This window comes from Chrysochloris asiatica, unplaced genomic scaffold (assembly GCF_000296735.1).
Source record: "Chrysochloris asiatica unplaced genomic scaffold, ChrAsi1.0 scaffold00223, whole genome shotgun sequence".
Lineage (NCBI taxonomy): Eukaryota > Metazoa > Chordata > Mammalia > Afrosoricida > Chrysochloridae > Chrysochloris > Chrysochloris asiatica.
Window position 1 is genome coordinate 4,168,325 of NW_006408741.1, and position 17,213 is coordinate 4,185,537.

General features: G+C 43.6%; 1 protein-coding gene across 1 annotated transcript in view; it reads right to left on the minus strand.

Annotated features, from left to right (window-relative positions):
- The window catches only part of CAMTA1 (calmodulin binding transcription activator 1), a 1,308,299-nt gene that overhangs the window by 939,112 nt on the left and 351,974 nt on the right, over positions 1–17,213 (minus strand). The window contains exon 4 of the mRNA XM_006873121.1: positions 5,994–6,061. Within this exon, the coding sequence (XP_006873183.1) occupies positions 5,994–6,061 (68 nt within the window). The remainder of the gene's footprint in view (positions 1–5,993; positions 6,062–17,213) is intronic.

Here is a 17,213-nt window from a genome sequence, read left to right on the forward strand (position 1 = left end):
CACCGTTCTAGGTGTTGGACCACGGTGGGACCAAGTCAAACTCAAAAGCCCTCTCTCCTCATGGAATTTAATTCTGTGAGGCAAGGGGGTCTGATAATGATAATAACTAAGATGAATTAGTCCATCATGTACGTCAAGTGGTGGTAAGTGCTCTGATGCTGTTGGGTGCAATTGAGTTGATTGGGACTCAGCAACCCCAGGTGACAGTGTAGAACTGTCCCGTGGAGTTTTCTTGGCTGTATTCTTTATGGAAGCAGTTGTTTCTTGCAAGGAACCGCAGGGTGGGTTCAAACCGCCAACCTTTGGGTTGGCAGCTGAATGCTTAACCACTGCAGGAGCACGGTTCTTTGATACGTGTCCTAAAGAAACATGCAGCAAGAAAAGGGGGGGGGGGTGGGAGGAATGCAATTTTACAGTGTGTGGTGGGAGAAACTGACACCTGCACAGAGGCCTGAAGGAGGAGAGAGAACATTCTAGGCAGAAGCAAGCTCTTAATATCGAGATTCTAGAGGGAATGGGGAGTGAGGAACCCTCCCCCACCGCCCGGGGCCTCAAGATAGTATCATTATCGTGCTGAGCACACAACAAGTGCCAAATACAGACTTCCAGAAGGGTGATTTTTCAAACTGCCATTTCTGGAAGGACCTAGTTGCTGATGATACAATAGAGGCTGTTTGAACATTCAGCATTTGGCCGCCCCTAAGGCCCCCAGCCCTGAGAGCCCCTTGGTAACACACCTCATTATGAAACAGGTGAGTCGGGCTCCCTGGGCCTTCCTTGTAATTAGGGCAGTGTCTGAGTGAGGGTTATATTTATAACCTCCAGCCATCAGCGAGCCACCCAGACAAGTTGTGGGTCCCTCTGCAGCTCCTATACCAACATCTATATGTGAACTGATTACAACAATTAATTTAATAGGGATTCCGCACACAAACAATGTATCATTTTATTAGGAAACTCTATAAATGTCAGTGGTGCAATTCATTTTTATTAATTTTCTGAAATGAAATTAGCAATGGCGGCGGCGGCAGCAGCAAACAGAAGTGGCATTACCTTCTCATTCAATAGTGTATTGGCGTCATTAATGCCTTAATACCAGGAGGCCCGGTATGTATGAACTCAGCAGTTAACTGCACCAATTAATTTCAACAACAGAGATGGGAGGAGGAGATCCAAATGCAACTCAACAACTAATTTAGGAAGGTCCTTGAACAACCACAGCAACTTTTCCTCCTCCTGGGACAAGAAGCTTTCAAGTGTAAACACAGGAGTGGATATTATAATACTAAAAAGAAACGTTCTGTCTTTACCCTCTGTCTTTAGAAAGGAAATTTACCCTTCCAAAGTCTGCAGACAGTCTGATTTCCTGAAGGGAAGCCTCCAGCAGCCCCAGGCACTGTGCCTTGCAGACAAGGGAAAGGGTTCTTAATAAAGACCCTCAAGCCGGCACAGCAGGATGCAAGCATTATCTCACTGAATCCTCACAATGACTCAGCAAGACACGGTCAACATCAACTTTATGTCTACATGAAGAAGTGGAGGCTTTTAAAGGGTCACCATAGGTCAGTTTTTCCAACTGATGCCTTGTTGTGTTGCTAGGATGCTGGAAACTATGCCACTCATATTTCAAATACCAGCAGGGTCACCCACGGTGGCTAGGTCTCACTGGAGCTTCTAAACTAAGACACACTAGGAGGAAAGGCCTGGTGATCTGCTTCTGAAAATTAGTCAATGAAAACCCAGTGGATATCACATTTGAGCATTGTCCAATATAATGCTGGAATATTAGTCCATCATGTACATCAAGTGGTGGTAAGTGCTCTGATGCTGTTGGGTGCAATTGAGTTGATTGGGACTTAGCAACCCCAGGTTGGAAGGCAGAGTCCTGATGTGGCACTGTGGGTTAATGTGCAGGTTAATGGGACTGCAAAGTCGCTTTGCATCGCAAGGTCAGTGGTTCAAGCTCACCAACTGCTCCTTAGAAACTCTATACAGGGTTGCCATGGGTCAGAACTGGCTCAACAGCACTTAACAACAAAAACAACAACAACAACAAGGTTGGAAGGTAGAGTCCTGGTATGACACTGCAGGATAAGGTACTGGACTGCAAGGTCAGTTTGAACCATAAGGTCGGAGGTTCAAATTCACCAGTTGCACCTCAGAAAGCCCAGACAGGGTTGATATGAGTCAGAACCGACTTGGCAGGACTTAGCAACAATAGGTCGGAAGGTAGACACTCTAGTAACGTAGTGGGTTACATGTTAAGCCACTAACCACAAGGTCAGCAGTCCAAACCCACCAGCCACACTGCATGAGAAAGATGAGGCTTACAGCTCACATAAAGATGTACAGCCTCAGACATCCTGGATGGAGTTGTTAGGAGTCAGAACTGACCTCACGGCACTCAGCAGCGGCAGCAGAAGGTTGAAGGCACTCAAAATACACAATGACCACAACAATGAACTTAAACCAGTGATAGTGATCGTTGATCCTGAAGATGGTGTGAGAGCAGGCAACAGTCTGTTGTACGTAAGACCACCATGTGCCCGAGCTGACTCAACGACAACCAAACCCAACAACAGAATGACTTCTTAAAATGACTAACTGGCAGAGCCAGGGCTCAAACCTAAACTTGTCAATATTCAGAGCCCACATTCTTGCTCTTCTGCCAGCCACGCTCCTTGGGGCTCAGGATGGGACACTGTAGGCCCCATTTAGACTTCAAAGAATCAAGCATGACCATGAGTGACATGCACTTTGACAACTGGCAGCCAAATCTCTAAAGCCGAAACAGGGGGCAAAATGCTCTACTATTTAGTACTATTGAGACCCGGCATGTGCACCTCAGAAATTGGGTATCTGGCCACAGGTTCATGGGAGAGCGTCTCACTTTCTGACTAACGAGCAGCTCTCTTCCACCCTATTCTATTTCAGGAGTGTTTCACCAAGGACTGAAGGGTGCACAAAGCATCTGGAGGCTACTTGTGGTAACAGCCACTGTTGGGAGTCAGAAAAGAGTGGAAAAGCAGAAATCACACAAAAAGAAAGCCAAACAGCAGCTCTTCAAGTGAGGACCTGGGAATTTGTTTAAAATGACAAATGCCTGGGCCCCACCCCAGGTCTGTTGTTGTTAAGTGCCATCCAGTAAGTTCTGACTCATAGGACCCTCTCTATAGGGTTTCTGAGAAGTGGATGGTGTATTTGAACCACCAATTTTGTGTTTAGCTGTCCAGTGCTTATCCTAGAGCGCCACAGAGGACTCCGCCTATGATTCCAAAATACTGGCGGTGAGGCCCAACAAACTGAGTTTTAAGACACTTTCTCACAGAGGACCCTAGGACCATCAAAAGAGGAACACACAAACAGAATGCGGGACCTTATCCAGAGAAGCAGCAGAGCCAGAGATGGAGGCAGAGATGGGGGCATGGAGAGAGGGAGCGGCTGGGGACTCTAGATTCATCAACTAAGAAGAGAAGGACTAAGAGCTGGTGGCCAAGAGCAGACTTGCAGAATGTGCCCTTTGGAGATGTAAATTATTAGAGATGCCTGAGTGGGGTTTTTTTGTTTGTTTGTTTGCTTTTTTAAAAAGCTAAAGTGGATAGAGAGAAATACTGTTAACTAATGGTACATGGAGGGGTTTATAATCAATGTAATGAAACAAGGTATATGATATGTTGAATGTAAAACTGATGATATGCCCTGTAAACTTTCACTCAATCCACAATAAAAACCTTAAAATAAAAATAAAATAAAAAAAGACACTTTCTCAAATTGGAGAACCCTGTGCTAGAAATAGATGCCCTCAGGAGTAAGGAGAGGTAAGTGTACCAGGCTTTCCAAAGTTTGCGATACGTTGTACTCACCACCTGTTTTTACCATTCACACTCGTTCCTAACTTTCTCCCTCCTGCTCTATGAAAAACAATGCCTGTCCCAGATCCAATCAGATTGGGCTTGCCCATGGGACTTGCTTTGGCCCATGGAATGTGAGCAGCTATGACGTATGAGGCCATATCCGAGCAGGGCTATTGCCTCATACGTCATTACGCCTCTATGGATTGTCTTGAACTTGCAAGTCCCTTCCCTCCTCCATGAGAACCAGGTGTGATAATGGTGGCTCCTTCAGCCTGGGTCCTAGAGTAAAAAGACACATAAAGCCGTCTTCAGCCCCACCCAAAGCCACAGCCAACCCACAGACCCATGAGCGGGAAATACAAGTTAGTTGTTACAAGTCACGCTACATTTGAGGGATTGTTTATTGTTCTTACAGCAAAAGCCGACTGATACAAAGCATTTAATTTCATAGCAAAGGAAATCATGGCCCCAGAAGATGGAGAAGTTGAGGACACCCTGACGGGCTTCTCTTCCAAGTCTCAGATGGAGAGGTAAACAAATCAGAGCCATGCTATAGCCCCACCTGGCTGTCTCCAAAAAAGGGGGGAAGAAAGCCTCTCCTTTACTAAGAGGAAGAAGTAGGGAGTGGGAATCTCAGTAACTAATCTCTTTCCTCAATATTCTTGCGTCTTCTCCAAAATGATTTTTTTTTTTTCATCAGAAAAATGTTAACCATTAAAAACCTAAGCTGAACCAAGTGGTATTTAAAATGTCTTCTAGAATAAATAAACATTCTAGAGGACAAGACCCTCTTTTTTCCACGGCTCAGAAGGAAGGAACAAGTCAAAACAATAGCCAATGGGATAAAGGACACATCTTTGTTCCATTTTCCCTGGTCCCTCTTAACAAACTCAAAGCCTTTGGTGATTCTCACCAAAGCAAAATGGACTAGGCATTTCGCCTCTTTAGTTCAAACTCACAAACCAAGCGAACTTAAGTCACATTTGAGCAGTTAACACCTGGACCTGTCACCACTCAGAAAAGTCACAGCAATCAGAAGAGAGTAGCCATGTATTGTGTCACTATAGGATAAACATTGGACTGCTAACCACCAGGTCAGTAGTTCAAACCCACCAGTCACTCCTTAGAAACCCTGTACAGGGTCACTACGAGTTGGAACTGACTCAGTGGTATTAACAACAGCAACAAGAACATAATGAAGATACCTGGTGCTCAGCTGCTAACCAGAAGGTTAGCAGTTCAAACCCACCAGCTGCTTCATGGGGAAAGATGTGGTAGTCGGTTTCCATAAAGATCTGTAGTATTGGAAACCTCATTGTTCAGTTCTACAATCCTGAGGGTGACTATCAGTCTGAATCAATTTGCCAGTAGAGGTTTTGGTTTTACTAGAATGCAACATAACAAAAACAAAAACTTAAGAGCTGGGGAGGAAAGAAGAGGCTGCCTTTAAAATAAGACCTAAATCCCAACTTCATGATTCTTAACAAAATATTAACACCAATCACATTGGCAGAACACAGGTCAGCTATATTTTACCCAATTTCCTCTATTCCCAAGTGGTGAGAGGTGCTCATTTTGTGGCAGTTCATAGGTTCTTTGATGTTTACTGCATAATAAACTGGAATACCACCCATTGTTTCCTATTGGGGAGAATCTTCTTACTATCCATCAAGAATAAGTTGCCCTTCCATTTATAAAACACGCTAAGATAAAAGCGGGTAGTGAAGTCAGTTTCCCTTAAAAAAAAAAAAGTTTCTAGAAAATACTGGTGGTAGATAGGCACTTTCCCACAATAAGCACCCACGGACCCTCCCACCTACCAAGGTTCCCAAACATCTGACTGAAGTTTTCGCCATCAAACCACTAAGCCAAAAGTTCCAAGAGTTAAACCACCAAGCTAAATGTTCCATGAGTTAAGCCACCATACTAAAAGTTGCATGATTGCTTTTAATCCATCCACTTGTATTAACAACCACAAGCGTTGAGTAAATTAATGAAACCTCAAAGTCACAAACTATCAAGCACAACATGGCATTTTCAACTTGTTGCCCATGCAACCACTGGCCAAATCAGAACATCAATGGAAATCAATCAATTGTTCATATTTGGGGAAAAAAAAAGCAAGATCTGGGACATTACCTTGTCTTAGGGGATGTGGTTAGCCATTCTTCGTGTTTCTCAAATGTTATTAAATAAGCTGCAATTTCCTGAAACAGAAGAATAAAAAGATAATAGCAACGATTAGCTCATGTTGGATCCTGAGAGGCAAGAAAGTTTTTGTTGTTTCCCAGATGCTGTTCTCCTGCAGCAGGCTGGTGTTCCAGCTCTGCTGAGAAATGCTCGACTCAGACTCTGTGTCTATTTTGATCATTTTTTTTACATCCTTTCCATTCAACCTTCTATACAACAATCATCAAAGCCTTGGGTTTCAAAAGATAAGTCTGTGGCAAGGACAAAAATATTTCTCTGTGGGAGGTAAACATCAGACACCATCTCAGACTCTAAATGTCATTAATTTGAGAAAGGGAAAAACACATGCCAACAACAGGTCTCCACTTAAGCAAGGTCGAAATTGGAAAGTTGGGTCTGCCCTCTTCTGAAACTGGACGGATCTTTCATCATTGTCACAAGAGACATCGCATTCTCGCAGCTTGACCTCCAACCCCCAGAGCCAAATCACACAAAGATTAAAAAGAAAAGATCAAGTCATATTCCAAATAGAGAGAGAGAAACTGAGAAATAAGTTAGTCTTTCTCACTACTGATAACTGAAACTATTGAGTGGCTTTTCAGAAAGAAGCGCAATGTCAGCAGAGTTTAAGGAAAAGATGGAGAAAATGTGGGCACCTGAAGGTAAATTAAATATTTATAAACACAACAACATCACTGCAGATAGAATTACTGATTTATTAATAATTTCCATAAAAAGCCAGTGGGTGACATCAACATAAGTCATTGCTTCAGCTCTGAGACATGACATGGCCCATAACTTCCAGCTCCAAGCGGATCTGCTAACATGAAATTGGCAGGGACTGTAAGTTAAATTAAGGCTAGGCGAGTACACATGTCCCTTGATCTTGGTGATGATACAACACAAGCGATTGCCCTTGACTATCAGGAAAATACAGAGACGAGGCCTCGGTCTCAACTGTCTCCACAGTCAGGTTCCTAGAGGCTTCCTTGAAATGGAATCAGTCCAGTACCCAGGGCCCTCCTCTGCTGTCAGCCACTTCTGGGTTTGGCTATCATGTTTGGTCCAATGCTAAACTTGACCTCGAGGAAAAGGAGGAGTCTGCCACCCAAACCAGGCAAGCAGAATAGTAAGAAATACCACCCATGTCATGCAGTATGAAGACCACAGGGTCCAGATGGAGATCAGGTTCTCTCATAACCATGGAAACTGGTCACTAGCAAGAGGTAGCCAATATGGCCTAAGCCACCTCCATCCAGAAGCCTAGAAATCAGAATCCTATGGCAAAAACAGAGTTGCCTGTTGCCAGATTTCTGTTATTGATCGCAGCTAAAGACACTCTGGAAATTTCAGAGTATGCAGTGGAAGGTAGAATCCCCACTGAATAGTTTTCATCTTGTCTAGACACATCTGGTGAAAGGCAATGGGAATGAGATTCTTACGATTCAGTAGTAATTGTTATCATGACTAATTGCAATTGTCACAAGTGTAAAAGTAGAAGTTTTTGTAGCATAAAGGGTGAAGTAGTTAATCATACACTCCAGGAACAGAGGACCCTAGGACCATTAAGGGAGAAGAGCATAAGTGGAATTGGGACCCTATCCAGAGAAGCAATGACACCAGAGATGGAGGCAGAGATGAAGACATGGAGAGAGAGAGCAACTGAGGACTCTAGACTTAGGGAAAGAGAAAGACTGTGTGTTGGCAGCCAGGAGGCAGGCTTGCAGAATGTGCCCTTTGGTTGTTTAAACGATTATATATTCTTGAGAGTTTTTGTGTACAACCTCCCCACCCCACCCCAAAAAAAAAAAAAAACAATAAACAAACAAAAAGAGGGAATAGAGGCAAATACTGTTGAATGATGATGCATGGAGGGGATTGTAATCATTGCAATGAAACAATGAGTATAAAACCGATGTTCTCCCATGTAAACTACCACTCAATTCACAATAAAAACTTAAATTTAAAAAAAGACACTATGAAATAAGAAGCTGCTCAATCAACACATTGCTTCCTCTTATCCCTGGTGTTCTTCACGTTCTTGTTCCTCTCCTTAGGAGTGAGAGCCGAGGGCTTCACTAACCTCCATAAACCCAGGGCCCAAAGGCATAGTTCACCTTTACTGTTTTAAATTTTGGTGAAATATACACAGTCACACCACTGCAACAATTTCCCCATGTAAACTCGTTGGCATTAATGATAGTCTTCAAGTTGTGTAAATATTCTCACTGACCCTCTTTGATTTGCTCTACCACCATTGACTAGATTCACTATCCCCTAACCTTCTTGTAACAGAAGAGGAAACTGAAGCCTGGAAAAGAAAAGGACCTGCCCAAGGTGAATGTCTTTGTGCTGGGACCTGGGACTCTTAACTCACAGGACATACCTGTTCTTCCCTACTGTCTTGCTGCCTCTCAAACTCATAATCACAGAAGACTCCGAATGCTGAAGCAAGAACTGAGAACAGACATTCAGGGGATGTGGTACTGGACTAAAGAAAATGGCAGCCCTTCCCCCTACACACAGAGAGAACCCCTGAACCACTCCACACAGCCGGAGCCTTCTCCAATGCCCTGGTTCCCTTAGCCCCCTCTTTTCCGGAGTTCTAAATACTGCATCATTGCTGGAAGGACAACGTGACTGTCAAGATGAAGGAATTCACTGCAGGCTCCAAAGCAAAGACTGTCCAGCTTGCAGATTTTAAATGTTTAGTTTGTCCTTTGGATGTTCAAATAGAAAAACTGCTGCCAACGTACTGTGTGTGTGTGTTTGGCAGAGGCTTGGAGAACTATCTGTGGAATCCCACAGATAGATCACTCTGTGAGCTGTTTGCCATCAGTTTTTGTCCTTCAGACCAGGAAGGAAGGGGGCCCACAGCTACATCTGGAAGGACCAGTGGGCACAACAGTTCCTGCATATGGCTCTGCTAACCACTTGCACATCATGCGCTAGGCTTGTCCACCCATCAGAAATAGTCGGTCTCTCACCATCCACTTACCAGTCAGGTTGGGCCTTTCTGCGTCAGGCTGATGGGCTCTGGAGGAAGACTGTACAACTCATCTCAGAAGTGAGGCCATTGTGTGTCAGTCAGGCCAGGGGTCCCCACAGAGACCACCCCAGCCCCTAGGACTGGCGTGTGAGAGAGCTCTGCTCACCTCTTCCCACAGTACATGTGTTCTACCCGAAAGGCATCTCTGAAGTGTCTTCCTGCCATCGAATACCAGATCGAGCTCTGGATGCAAGAACCTTCTCAGCAAAGGCCACGTTTTATAAATTGAATTGTGCCCCTCAAAATCCTGAATATTAGTGTCTACATAGCCTTACCTAACTCCCCTTTGGGATGTAGTCATATTTGGGTATAGGGTTTTCTTTGTTATGTTACTGAAGCCATATCAGTGTATTTTTGTTGTTGTTAAGTGCCCTAGAGTCGGTTCCAACCCATAGCAATCCTGTATAGGGTTTTCAAGGAACAACTGGCGAGCCTGAACCGCCGACCTTGTGCTTCAAACTGACTTTGCAGTCCAGTGCATTAACCCAACCTAATCACTTTTGAGTTATTAAAGGAATACGAGTCCTGGTGTAGCACTGTGGATTAATGCACTGGACTGCAAGGTCAGTTTGAACCACAAGGTTAGCAGTCATCAAGCTCACCAGTTGCTCCTCAGAAACCCTGTACAGGGTCGCTATGGGTCAGAATCAACGTGACAGCACTTCACAACAACACAACAATCTGTGTCTCTAAGGAGCTCTGTGGCGCAGTGGTTAAGTGCTCCACTGTTAACCAAAAGTCAGCAGGTAAAACTCACAAGCCCAGTTGCTCCATGGGAGAAAGATGTGGCTATCTGCTTCCACATTTTAAAGATCACAGCCTTGGAAACCCTATGGCGCTGTTCTACTCTGTCCTAGAGAGTTGCTATGAGTTGGAACTCAATGGCAAACGGGCTTGGATTTTTTGCTCTTGTCTTTAACCTGTGTCTCATGACACAGAGACAAACAAGAACAAATGAGGAAGACAAGATGCCACATGGAGATTGCCAAGGAGCCCTACGAGTAAGAAAATGAAACAGACAAAGAAAAACGTTCCCCTAAAGCCATGCCCTGAATTCAGATTTCCTGGTGTGGTGCTTCAGGATCAGAACAGGATTGAGAATCACAAGGCCTGTGGTTCAAGGCCACGAGGGTCACTATGAGTTGAAACCAACTCTATAGCACGTAACAACAACAAACAACTCGACAGAACACTCCCACTTGAAATCCACCCATTGGTGAATTCTGTGATCACAACAGAAACAAACTAAGACCTGATGAATTCTGTACTCCTAGCACAGAGGGATCTCGGTTGCACGTTTACAGTCTCCCTGGCTGGTTTCACAGTGCCAAGGGAAGATCCAAAATTCAGTCCCTACATTTGAATATACTAAGTTTTCAAATGACAGGGTATGTTTCCACATCCCAGTTTGGATTGCTCTATGTCCGGTACTCAATATCCATGTGCAACTGCTGTGGTAGCACAGTTCTAGATGTGGCTTTCACACGAGACGGCAAAACACAACATGTCACCTTGAACCAAAGGACACCAGACTGCCTAGCCATTGGCTGCACTCCACTTCCACAGTGACTAACCTCAGGTCCAAGCACAGAAGAAGATACTCCACCTTAAGCAAACACTGCCTTCGAGAGCAGGGTTCGCTGTCCCATTGGCCCAACTCAGTAGAGACTAGCTGATGTGTGGGATGGTTTGCATCTGTTTAAGGTGACACGTGGGATTCTCCACCGGCTTATGAGTTTGTTATAGTCTGGTGGTTTGCATGTTTCTGTGAAGCTAGAAGCTATACTGCCAGTATCTCAGATGCCAGCAGGGTCACCCATGGTGGAAAGGGTTCAGGGGAGCTTCTAGACTAAGACAGACCAGAAAGAATTTTGCCAAGAAAAACCCTGTGGATCACAAGAGAATGTTTTTTGATAAAGTGCTGGAAGATGAGGTCCCTCGTGTGGAAGGCACTCAAAATACTCAATGGCTACAATAATGGCCTGAAACACACCAACAATCAGGAAGCTGGCACAGATTGGATAACATTTTGCTCTGTTGTTCATGGGGCACCATGAGTCAGAGCTAACTTGACAACTAACAACAACAGCAATGGGATTCTTGAGGTGGGGTGAGGGTACTAAATTCACCTCAGCCTCTCAACCCAGACTCTCTGTCACTTCTATCCCATCTACAAGGCGATGTCCCATCAAAGACAGTGTATCTTTCAACTCCATGAGATAGGCCAGCCAGAGAAATCGGCTTCCCATCCAACCATTTCTCCTCAAGCAGCTCACAGAAACAGGATGGAAGTTTCTCCCAGGCCTTCCATCTGATCTCCTTCAGACAGATCCAATGACAGAGAGCGGGAAAAGACACTCGAGGTGACTTTAGGTTTTGTCATAACAAATGAAAGCCCCTTAAAATAGTTTCTGTTCTTTATTCTCCGGAGTCCAAGTAATAAAAATAGCTATGGTCTACACAGTCTCAGGTATTTTGTACACAAACACAGATCTTTCAACCAAAGGATATTTTTCTAAAATTTGTTTTTATGAGAGTTCTGTACAAGTGTTTTATCTGTAAGGGACCAAAGCTAAGAGGGGAGAAGGAAAAAAACAAAACAAAACCATGCTCTCATAGCAGCTGGCCCCAGCATCTGCTAGAGCCACAAAATGCAATTATATTACTCCCAAATGAGAAGTAAAAATATCTTGTTTCCAATACTCTTGGTTTTAAGACTCATACTTAATGTCCTCTGGGTATTTCTATGGTGCCAGATCTCTGTGTGATATACTTTATTAGGGATGTGTGAATGTCATATTAATGACTTCTAACTAACATGTTTACAGTGGGAACAAATTTTCCCAGAATCCACCACTCACAGCACCTAACAAAAAATAATAATAGTTAGCCTTAATTTTGCATATTAAATAAATAAGTACCCATTCCAAGTGCCCTTTGATGGCTCTATCCAGCTCAGCTCACACAGACAGTTTGTGGGTGCTCTATAGTGTAAGTACTCCAATCCTGAACCCAGTAGTACAATGCCCGTGTCCAAACTTATTCATCCTGTCCACTCATGTATTTTCTGGGCACCTGGCAGGCTGGGCCAAGACTCTAAACAGGATGTTCTGGGCCCTCATGACCAGTGCAAAACCATACTGGTTTTGAAATGATTAGCTCGTAGGTTATAAGCAGTTAGCATGGAGAACAGTGGTTTATGTAGGAGAGGATTTCAAAAAGTTCAGGGAAGGGTGGAATTAAAAGATCATGGAATTTCTTCACAAAAAAATATTTTATTTGTACAGCTTGTAACATAATTCTACTCTAACAATTTATGAGGGTGGTGAAGATCTCCAAGGGGGTTTTGAGGACTTGCCATAACATAGTAAATAGCAACAACATAGGAAATAGCAATTCAGGATGAATTCCTAAAGCCTAAGCACTGGACTTAGAAACCACAAGGTTCTAACCCACGAGCTGCTCCTCGGAAATCCTGTACAGGGTTGCTATGAATCGTAATTGATTTGACGTCCCTTAAGAACAACAATAAACTTCTGAATTAAAGTTGATTGGTTATCTGTTATTGATGGTGATTGTGTACCATCAAGTCAGTTCCAACCCTGTTTAGGCTTTCCAAGGCTGTAAATCTTTACAGGAGCAGAAAGTCTCATCTTTCTCCTGCAAAGCGGCTGTTGGACTCGAACTGCTGACCTTGCAGTTAGCAGCCCATGGTTCCTTTGTGTGTTACTTAGACATGATAAAACAGTTCTCACAATGCTCTAAGTACCAATCCACAAAGAAACTTTGAGTAACCATAAAAGCATTCAGAGACAGATTCAGTAAAGAGGCAATTCATCTGTTCTTTTATTCATTTATCCACTCATTGGTTCAACCCTTCAATAAATTATTGAGCATCTACTATATGGCAGGCACTAAGCCAGGCTCTAATGATACAAAGATGGATAAGAAATGACCCTTGTCTTCGAATACAGCTAGGAAGAGACGGGATGGCAGGATCCAGGGCTATTTTATCAACTGTAGAACAGACGTTGAGTATTGAATTAGCTGCATGAACAATGTTTTCCAAGATCATAGAGGAAAAGAGCTGGGAAAAATGAACACTTAACCTGGGTCTTTAAGAATGAGTAACTCTCCAAGCAGACAGCTAAGTGGGAAAGGAAACTAACTACAAGTGCAAATGCAGGAAAGTGGGGGCGAAAATTCATTCAGGATACTGAGTAGCACACAGTAGTGACAGTCTGCAGAATGAAGACAAAGGTGGGTCAATAGTTGCCCTTCATGAGGGAGACCCAGGTTCAATTCCTGGCCAAATGTCCCTCATGTGCAGCCAGTGGAGGCTTGTGTATTGCTAAGATGATGAACAAATTTCAGTGGAGCTTCCAGGCTAAAGCAGGCAAGAAAGGACTGGCCATCTCCTTCCAAAAATCAGCCAACAAAAACTTTCTGGACTATAAGTCTGCTCTGTAATCATCGTGGGGATAGTGAAGGGCTGGTCAGCATTCCATTCCATTGTGTTTTGTCCCGATGTGCATGGGCTCTCCATGAGTGGGGGGTGGGGGCAGGGGCAGAGGTGGGCAATTTAACTTAATGACAGCTAACAACTCCACAACAGAGTGTGAAAAGTGTGGAGAAGAATGGCAAGAACCAAAGCTGAAAAGCCAAGGAAGGTCTAAATTGAATGGATTAAAATGCCAGGTGATGAAGTTTAATCCAGAAGAGCCAGGGAAGCCATCGAAGGCTTTTAAGTGGAGGGGAGACACAAAAAGTGTTATGTTTTAGAAGCATTGCTTTGGTGGCAGCCTGCCAGAGAGTATAAACATTGTTTGGAGACTATGATTACAGTCCAGGAAAGGGACAGTGAGATCCTGAACTATGACAGTAGGAATGTGGAAAATAGAACCGGGCTTTTTTCAAAAGTGAAATAAATGGGGCTTGAAAACCAACTGGCTGGAAACAATGAGAGAGAGAGAGACAGCAAGGACACCTCTGAACAGCGGTCACAAACCAGCCACCCAGCGGCTGAGCCTAGCTTACTTGAGATGTGCTTACTTGGTCCACATGGTATTTTTTCCATTTGAATTATTTGCCAACATTTGAAGACTGAAAGATGAGGAGTCCCAGCTTCTCTTGGAAAATGAGATGGTCTGGCAACTCCGGACTCAATGTTCCTGCTGAGCAGCCGCTGGTTGAAACTGAGAAGCAGCTGCCCCTTCAGATGGACATGAGTTCTCCAGATGGTTACAGCCTCCACCTGGCTGACTGTCTTCACTGGCAAGAACTGCTTGAACCGCAGGCACTTGACTTTGGGGCTCCTGCTCTAGCATTGAAGGGATCCTAGTAGCAAAGTAGATTATGAACTGGGCTGCTAACCACAAGTGAGCAGTTCAAATCTACCAGTCACTCCGCAGGAGAAAGATGAGGCTTTCTGCTCCTGTAAAGATTTATAGCCTTGGAAACCCTATACAGGTTTGCTATGAGTTGGAACTGACTTGGTGCACAACCACCATGACCACTAATCTGGCACTGACAACTGGGCAGGTAGTAAGGCCATGAACCAATACAGATTACCCAGAAAGAAATACATTTTAGAGCAATAGATTTTAAAAGAGAAGTAGGTTACGAAAACATTCATTGCCCCTTAGTACACTGACATTTGCTGATTAAGCTGGACCCAAGATTGCCCCAACATCTATCTTAATATTGGAACACGTATCAGTTTATTAACTCTGAGTTTTACTCCTGGGTGTTGCACTGCAGGATCAGCACTGGACTGCATACCACAAGGTCGGCACTTCACACCCACCGGCTTCTCCTCAGAAATCCTAAACAGGGTCACTATGAGTCGGAACCGACTCGACTACATTTAACAACAAGAAGTTTTACTTAACCCTTATTTGTTCTGCTCTGTGATACTGAAACTGGGACCCTGTAAACATTTTCCCTATGCCAAGTTGGAAGAACATAGAACTTCATCAACAGAGAGCAATGAAGCAACCCTGCAAGATGATAGTGGCGAGAAGACTCATAGCCTCCTGTCATTATTGTTATGAGTGACCACAAAGATGAGTGCCAACCACGCCCTCAGGACACACTCCTTCCACTGACAGGCTCCTTCAGACCAGCTCAGTCTATCCACACCCTAAAACAATGACAAACTGCATCCCAGATCAGTTCTGGCCTGTAACAGCTCCAGTAATGGTAAATTGACTCTACAGATCCACTCTAGCCCACGCCCCCTACAGGCAGCTTATATTCATGGACAGCCATGTTCTTTTCAAAAAGGTCTGAATCATCCTATGGGAGCAAGGTCCTCTTCTAGTCGTTAACTTAGTCACTGTCCACTCTTCCTCAATCTAGTTGGTCTTTTGCACCTGATACTTCTGGAACCATTATTGTTAAGTGCTGATGAGTCTGTTCCAACTCATAACAACTCTGTGTAGAGTTTCTGAGGAGCAGTTGGTGAGTTTGAATTACTGACCTTGTGGTTAGCAATCCAGTGCTTATCCTACAGCACCATACCAGGACTCCTCTGGAACTATTAGAATCCTCTTTATCCCTATCAATAGTTAAACTGATAAAGATTTAAAAAAAAACTACAACTTTAGTATGGGCTATGTCGCAACATAAAGAAAACAAAAATGCTCACATCTGGACTGAGAAACAACATCATGATAAACAGAGAAAAGAGGAAAATTGTCAAGGATTTTATGTTTCTTGGATTCACAATCAACACCCATGGACACAGCAGTCAGGAAATCCAATGATGGATTGTATTGGGCAAATCTGCTGCAAAAGACCTCTTTAAAGAGATTTAAAAACACACACACACACACAAAGATGTCAGTTTGAGGGCTAAGGTGTGCATGACTCAAGCCATGGTATTCTCAATCACCTCATCATCATGGTTGGACAATGGGTAAGGAAGAGCGAATGCATTTGAATTACAGTGTTGAAGAAGAATATTGAATATACTGACAGAAGAATGAACAAATTTGTCTTGAAAGAAGCACAGCCAGAATGTTCCTTAGAAACAAAGATGGTGAGACTTCATCTCAGGTACTTTGGACATGTCATCATCAGCAGGGAGGGACCTGTCCCTAGAGAAGAACATTCAGCTTGATAAAGTAGAGGATCCTTGGAAAGATGATGATATTCAAGGAGATGGACTGACAGCAGCTGCAATCATGGCCTCAGGTAGCAATGATTGTGAAGATGACATGGGACTTCGAAGTGTTTTGTTCTTTCTACATGAGGTCACTGTGAGTTGGAATTGACTCCACAGCACCTAACAACAGTAATAACCACCTTCTACTAGTTAACAATTCTTTATATTAAATTTCCCCTACTAAAATAACCACAGGAGAAAGATAAGGCCTTCTGCTCCCGCAAAGATTTACAGCACTAGAAATCCTATACAGAGTCACTATGAGTCAGAACCGACTCAACAGCACTTAGCAACAACAAAGTCATAGTGACCCTGTATAGGATTTCTGAGGAGTGGCTGGTGGATTTGATCACTGATCATGTGGTTCAAATCGACCTTGCAGTCTAGTTAGTGTACTATCCTGAAGCACCACACCAGAACTCTAGCAACAAAAATAATAAGATTCAAATAACCAATTTCTGTCTCCTGATTGGACTCTTACTCATATAATAAATGTTCACAAACTAGAAGAAACCTATAACCTACTGATGTGTCTTCCTAGAATACATGCTAAAAAATATGTTGTTCTTCTTAGCTACCTTCAAGTTGACCCCCAACTCATGACAACCCCAAGTCTGACAGAGTGAAACCATCAAGTTTTCTGGGATATAATCTTACAGAAGCAGATCATCAGAAACCACTGGGTGGCTTTGAATTGCCAGTCTTCAGGTTAGCAACAAATCTTAACCAAAAAGTATAGAGGAAAGAAGCAAAAGTAAAGGAGAGGGAACATGTATTAGGGGAAATATGCAAAATATGGGGTAAGTGCCAGGCTGCTTACCAAAAGGTTAGTGGTTCAAACACATTGTATTAAATGGGGTAATAGAGCTCTGGTAGCGTAGTGGTTACGAATCGGGCTGCGAACCTTAAGGTCAGCGGTTCAAAACTACCAGCCACTCTGCGGGAGAAAGAT